At 33.6% G+C, this 7,480-nt stretch overlaps 1 protein-coding gene across 1 annotated transcript; it reads left to right on the top strand.

The window, feature by feature from the left end:
* Positions 1-1,872: 1,872 nt before the first annotated feature.
* Positions 1,873-2,905, top strand: LOC137938229 (receptor-like protein EIX1). Its single transcript, XM_068783222.1, has 3 exons — positions 1,873-2,192; positions 2,296-2,471; positions 2,622-2,905. Exons 1-3 carry the CDS (start codon positions 1,873-1,875, stop codon positions 2,903-2,905), a joined length of 780 nt encoding a protein of 259 aa, XP_068639323.1.
* Positions 2,906-7,480: the final 4,575 nt, after the last annotated feature.

Here is a 7,480-nt window from a genome sequence, read left to right as displayed (position 1 = left end):
CCATAAGCTAGTCAAGTCTAACTTCTTATGACCATTTTCATTCCCAACTCAAGTCACCAAGGCTTTCATATTCCAATACATTTACCAAGTGGATTTTCTCCACATTTTTGTTTAAAGGCCATAAAGTCTAAAGTTCTAATAACCGAAGGGCCTTAAAATTCATTAAGGCCATTAGAACTTGAACATTAGGCCATAAAGTTTCAAAAAGAAAAATTGAGATAAACCGGTATTTGTATCAAGAAGTCTAATAGTCGCCAGATTCTTGCTTATCATCATCAACATGAAATAAATAAAAAATAAAAAATGCAAATCTCTTGTGTTTCCCTTCGCTGACCATTTAAACACCTATACTCAATGAGTCCAGAATTAAAGAAGTAAAACATGAGATAGAGAAGAGAGAGGGATTTACAGTTTTTTTTATTTATTTTACCACTAGATTGTTCTATCAACTACATGCAATCGCTTCCTTTCTGTTCATTTTAGACTATTCAGCCTTTAACTTGTCAAGTCGTCAATGCTTTGGGTGAAGGAGAAAGGAGGGGACAGTAGAGTGTGCAACACTGCTCTAACACAGAAATTTGATTCAGCTGAACCTCATTTTCTGAAACAAAACCTCCTATGTTCAAACTATAAAGAGATGAAAGGAGAATAAAGCACCGGGAGAACAGAGTTAGTGTCCAAGACATGGAGGTGACTTCAATTGTGAATTCGTTTGTGGCCCTTATGGTTCACCATTCTCAGTGTTGGATAATTGCAGTGAGCTTACGGAGGATCGATGTAGGGTTGTTGCAACTAAAACATCTCCGACACCTTGACTTGAGTGGGTACTCTTTCCATGGAGTTCAAATTCCGGATTTTTTTCAGTTCCTTAAAGAAGTTGAGGCATTTGAACTTGTCGTATGCAGGATTTAGTCGGAAAATTCAATTCCTTTCCATCATGGAAATCTTTCTTGTATTGAATTTTTGGATGTTTCTTCCAACATAGACCGAACGAGATCTCCTCGTGTTTGTATGCAGATAATTTTGACTGGATGGTAAATATGCCATCTCCGAAGCAGCTAGAGATGAATTAGCTCTTTCTTCTCTACAAATACTCGATATGCAGAAAGCTTCTTTTTCAGTTGTCCCCCAACGCCCTCATTTCTCAATCTTACACAACTGCGTTATTTGGATCTTAGTTCTAATGACTTCTATGGCGATGTATCTTCAGAGTTTGGAACATTGCCTCATTTGGAGGAGTTCTATTTGTGGTATAATTATAACCTCAAAGTAAATTTCTCAAATCTATTTGGTGGCAGTTGGAAGAATATTAAGGCGATGTAACTAAAAGGGGTTGAGCTACCCAAAGAAATCCCAGAGTCTATTGGTAATATGACCTCTCTTACTAGTCTTTACTTGGGAGTCACAGGAGGTAATCGAACCACAAAGGGCTTTCTAAGCTAAATGGGAAACTTTCACAACCTCCAAACTCTGTACTTAGATTGGTTATGCTCCTTAACAATTTAACCCAGTTATACCTCATGGACAATTCTTACATGCTTGGGAGAACTCTCGTCTCTGGAAGTTCTTACAATTGAAAATATTATGTTGCAAGGTGTTGTAATTGAAAAACATTTTTTGAAATTTGAACAACCTAACCACCCTAGACTTATTGTTAAATTCACTAGAGTTTTGTCTTCCTATAGACCGGGTTCCTCCATTTCAAGCTGAATATCTCTATCTTGAATCTTGTCGTCTTGGCCCACAATTTCCTCTATGACTTCATACTAAAAAAATAAACTCACTTACCTAGATCTATCCCGAACATATGTGGGTAATATACTATCGTGGTTTTGGAACAAGACTTCTCAACTTTATTTTTTGAACCTCAGTATGAATAATAATTTAGGTTCACCTCCATACATTACACTTGCCACTAATTCATATACATATATTGATCTGAGCTACAACAAGTTCACAGGTCCAATATCTTTTCTCACAAACCCTGTCTATTTTCTTGACATCTCCTACAATCAATTTTTTGGGGTTATTCCTCCTCTGTTGGGTAAGATGAAGGAATTAGAAATTCTTAATCTTTCTCATAACAAACTCACTGGAGGTGTGCTCCCAACCTTGGCTAATTGTGGATCTCTCAATGTACTTGATTTGAAGGCAAACCATTTATCTAATAATATTCCATGGTCTTCCATCCAGTTTGTGAATATACAAAGATTGCACCTTGAGAAGAATAAATTATCCGGATAATTTCCTTTGTTTTTTTAAAAAATGTAATAATTTGAAAACTCTTGACCTTAGTGGGAACGAATTTAGTGGAAGCCTTCCAAGTTGGATTGGAGTAACGTTGTCTAATCTTCAAATACTCCAATTAAGGTTGAACATGTTTACTAGAACTATTCCAGAACTATGGAATTTGGGTTATTTGGAAGTCCTTGATGTGTCACATAATCGTCTGACAGGAGCCATTCCAAGAGGTATAAAAATTTATGCAACCATGAGAATCAATCATGTTTCAAACAATAAATTTTTTTATAGGGGCACCTATTACAAAGAAAGGGTTGATGTGTCGATGAATGGGTTTGTGTATGAATACACTACCAATTTTTCATTGGTTATTGTTTTAGATCTCTCAAACAACAATTTATCAGGAACAATCCCAGAAGAAGTTGCAGACCTTATTGGTTTGATAGTTTTGAACTTGTCGAGGAATAGATTTTTTGGGAAGCTCCCACAAAGCATTGGAAGGCTGCAACAATCAATAAATCTAGATTTGTCAAGAAACCGTCTTTTTGGGCTGATTCTTGCAGCTATTGCTAGTTTGACATTTTTGAGTTATCTCAACCTTTCATACAACAATTTGTCTAGAATAATTCCATCTAGTAATCAAGTTGATACCCTCAATGATTAATCGATTTATGTGGGTAATGAACATCTTTGTGGATATCTATTGAGAAAAAATGTAAAAGTGATGGGAGGAATCAAATTCCGATCCAAACTTTTGGTGATGAAGAGTTTAAAGACAGGTCTGAAATGAGATGGATCTATGCTGACATTGCTCATGGATTTGTAGTTGGCTTCGTAAGTGTGTTTGGAATTTTTTATTCAAAAGGTCTTGGAGAATTATGTATTTTTCGATTTGTAGATGGTTTTCAAGATTGGTTTTGTTAGAAATATACATAATATTGTCAAAGCTCAAAAAGTGTTCATGGGATATGGCCTTTTCTTCGTTTCTTTGTAACTCATCCTTTTTCAAATGCAAATGTCACTCAATAATTTCCTTCCCATAATAATTTAGTAGGGCTTTTCAAAATACAGTGACATTCTTTTTTTTATTTATTAAAATATTTGTGAAATTTTCAAAAGACAAACAGTGATAATGTATGTCTTCTTTGGTGTCAAAATAACGACAGCTATAAATACTATTCTTCTTCCATGGCCACATAGTTCATGCCAATTATGGAAATCAATAATCGGTTAAAAGGAAATGTTGAATGCTCTATTATAAACCTGGATCAGATTAACCAATTGGCCCAGGAGATGTTGTTGAATGTTTTATTATAAATTTGGGATTGGATAAGTCAATTGAATCTAGTTCAACCATGCCATGTACCTTGACCAAGTCAAGTTTTTAACAAAGGTTTGCAACTAAAACTTAAAATAATTAATTACATAATTAAATATAACACTAAAAAAAATAGTTTTTACTTTCTTCGATAGAAGCCACCTTATCAAGCATAAATAATAATTCACTGGTAGAGTAACTAAGAAAGAAAAGAAAACTCTACCATCAAAAATTGATTTTCTGGTCGTAGAGTTATGACAAGTACATGGCAAGATATGCTTTCTTTCAGTAGAATTAATTTTCAATTGAAATAAATTTTTTAGGAAAATAAAGTCTTTTTGAGAAATATTGTTTTGACAAAAAATATTGTGTACCACATAAAAATTTGGTGGAAACAATTTCCATAAAAACATTTTCTAATAAAAAATAATTGAAACCATCATGGTGGAATTTATTTTCCACCACAAAAGTTTTACCATTTTGGTAATGAAAAACTTTTCTACCAAAAATTTCTTTATTTAAGATAAATTGCATGATCTTTGAAATAGTTTAAAATTTTATTTTTCTAGGAAATATAATTCCTCTACGAAAGATCATCTACTATGGTGGAATTCTATTTTGGTTGAGAATTTTTTTCTTTTTTGAATTTGATGTGAATGGCAACATAGTTTTAAAATCTAGATGATTATAACAACACTGTAGGTGGAAATCATGATAAGACCAACTCATTCTCATTGGTACACTGCTTTCTTTTGAGTCTTTGATATTTGATATTTAAAATATTCTAAAAAATAGCACATTCTAAGTTTTATTATTAGTTATTTTAGTTATTTCTGAGAGTTGGGTGCCTTTAAATTTTCATTTTCTAGTGATGTATAAATGTGTATGTTCTGAACTTCTAATCCACATTTGAGATGAAATTCTCAAGTTATACTCTAATTCAAACAAAGATTCATATAGTTATCATTTTCAAAATTGGTGTATCTTGATTTTTATAGAAATATGTTGGAAATAATGTGTTTTTAGGAATTTTAATTTTTAAAAATTATGAGCGTATTGTCCTATAAAGTCCATTGAGACATCATGGGTGTAAATCTCTCATATATCATAATTGGATTTTTGGGTAATTGATATATATCAAACTTTTGCGCCCACCCCAGCTCTATCCCTATTAAATTCGAATTCGATTTTGAGTGTGATTGAGAGAGATTGAAAGAGAAAGAAATTTTACATAGTATAGGAAGTCATATTTGAAATGTATTGCTAACGGTTGAGAGAGAAAGAGAGAGAGAGCAGATAGTTTGATTGGTAGCAAGTTCGGTAGTTCTGTAGAGAGAGAAGGAAAGAGAGATAATATTTGATTGATTGACCGGTAGGTAAGCTTGGTACTTTCTTTTATATTAAAGTGCAAATAAATGTGAGCCAACATTCTTTTTTCTTTTTTATTGTAGAGGCACGGTAAAAGTAATGTTAGTGGCTTAAATTGACTATCAGATTATGAATAAAACTCCATGTGCTCGCATTTCTTTTTAAAAAGACGTGATAATCCTTGTCTAGTGATTCTCTCCCAAGATAATTGGGCCTTCGAATTGTCGGTCCTAAAACTGGTTTCATTTATTCACGTAATAACACCTCTAAATATTTTTATTTTAGAAGTGCATCAAAATTAATAACATGATTGTGTTAGTGTGTTGCGCTTCCATGGAAGATTCCTTGAAGGGGAAAAGTGACCATTAAAAATAATATGGGAGTAAAATTATATTATTTTCTTGGATTTGTTTAATCTTTTGAGGAAAATTGCATTTAAAAATAAATATGATCAAAATATTATGTATCTATGTATTGAAAATGATATTAAATATTACAAACACAGGTTCTTGAAGGCTTACAATTGACACCTAGATAGTTCTGATTTTTGAATCGAGTTTTAGAATAAAAAATAATTTGACCCCTACATGGTTGATGAAATTGAGATCTCAGTGGCCTTGATGACTATGAAAACTAGAGTTGGATACGTCTCTTATATATGATTGTGGAAACATGTTGTTTTCAATAGGGAGAAGCTAGGGTTACAGTGAAACTAAGAAGCTCTCCATTTTTTTCGTGAATCGAATCACCCTTGTTCAAGTTCATGTAGTTTACTTAAACAAATCGAAAACCGATCTCGAATTTGATTTGAGATGGGATTTATTTGAATCGAATCAAGCTGGCTCTAAGCCAAACTGGAGTTATTCATGAACCAGTTGTTATGGGACATCCTGGTTATGGGCCTGGGTTAAGTATCTATGTCTTCCGCTCCTAACAGGCCGGTCTTTTGGGTAGTATTGGCTACGTGCTTAACATTTGGTATCAGAGCCGACCCTCGGTCGCGAGTTCGATTCCCGGCAACGCTGCAGAGGCTGGATTAAAATACTGGTAGGCCGTAGGATAAAAACCCGGGTCGGGCCAGTGTCGCTGCATCGCGCGCAAAGGCTAGATTAAAATACAGGTAGGTCGTAGGATAAAAACCCGGGTCGGGCCTGTGTCGTTGCGCCGCCGTGGTCGTCGGCTCGCGAAGGGGGGGTGTGATGTTATGGGACATCCTGGTTATGGGCCTGGGTTAAGTATCTATGTCTTCCGCTCCTAACAGGCCGGTCTTTTGGGTAGTATTGGCTAGGTGCTTAACACCAATTCGGTTCGATGCCACCTAAAAAGACATAATATGTCCAATTCTTTCTTTTGACAGAAAACCGACGATGAATGGACTAAAAAGTGCTCCAATTTTAAAAGAAAAACACTTCAAAAAAATCTTGAGGAGGACGAATTGAATACATAATTGATCTTTTGTGTTCTCAATACTCTTCCAATTGTCATGACTCCATAATTGTTCCCGCCTCGAGGATTAAGAAAACAAGCAACTAGAAAGAGGAGAATGTTAACTCCAAGTAGACTAGAATAATTTCAGACTCTTCTCACTGGTAATTTCAAGAAAAATAAACTCGGAAGTTTTTGGCAAGTGCAGTGTTTTTCATTCTTCAAGGCTGACCACTCGGCTTGACTTATTTTTTATATAAAAAAATGACCTTTTTATCCTCTAGCTAAAAAACAATCAAAATATTTCTAAAAAAATCAAGGAAATACTTCAAAAAATTTGAATCCATTTTTAGCCTGAGTACCCTCTATGAAGAAGATATTGTTTATCTCCCAAACAAGCCAATACACTTTGAGTATATAAAGAATAACATTTTATATATGATATATAATACTATATATTTTTAATAATTTCATTATAAAAACCCTATTAAATTTGACATGAATTTTTATTTCTTGTGCTAATAAAATTTATAATTATTTTTAATAGATTAAAAGTAAAAACTAATTCCCAATTATTAAAACTCTAAGTGGTGTATGCATTACTTAAAAAAGATGATGACACCTAGGACTATTTTTTTCCACAGGTAAATCCCTCTATGATAATCCCAATTCATAAGAAGATAGATGAATTGCAATAGAAAATGCTTGCTATGAATTTTATAGTAAATTTTATTCAAGTAAAAAATTGAAAAGATCTAAATATGCTTAATAAGACTAGGATGGGAGAGACAAGAGATACTGTTGTAAATAGGTAACAGAGGGAATGGGAAGTTGGTATTCAATTACTTGTTCCGTTACCGATTTCATCTAAATGGAGAAAAACCTATTCCCATCCCCATTTGATGTAAACCAAAAAAAGAATGGTCATAATCCTTGTCTAAGCTACAACATGCATAATAGATGGTTTGATAGAGGGAGTAAATGGTTTGACTGATAGTTGGTCCAATAATTTTACAAAGAGAGAGAGAGAGAGAGAGAGAGTGACAAATTAACTCTTCTTCAAAAATGTAAAATTATCTAGTGATTCTCTTTCAAAACAATTGGATCTTCATAATGTTGATCCTAAAA

Source organism: Aristolochia californica, unplaced genomic scaffold (genome assembly GCF_029961685.1).
Source record: "Aristolochia californica isolate CCGP_79_NKW_82.1479 unplaced genomic scaffold, dmAriCali1.0.hap1 SCAF_8, whole genome shotgun sequence".
In the NCBI taxonomy this organism is placed as follows: Eukaryota; Viridiplantae; Streptophyta; class Magnoliopsida; order Piperales; family Aristolochiaceae; genus Aristolochia; species Aristolochia californica.
The sequence above is the reverse complement of the archived record's forward strand: the minus strand, read 5'-3'. Positions and strand labels throughout refer to the sequence as shown.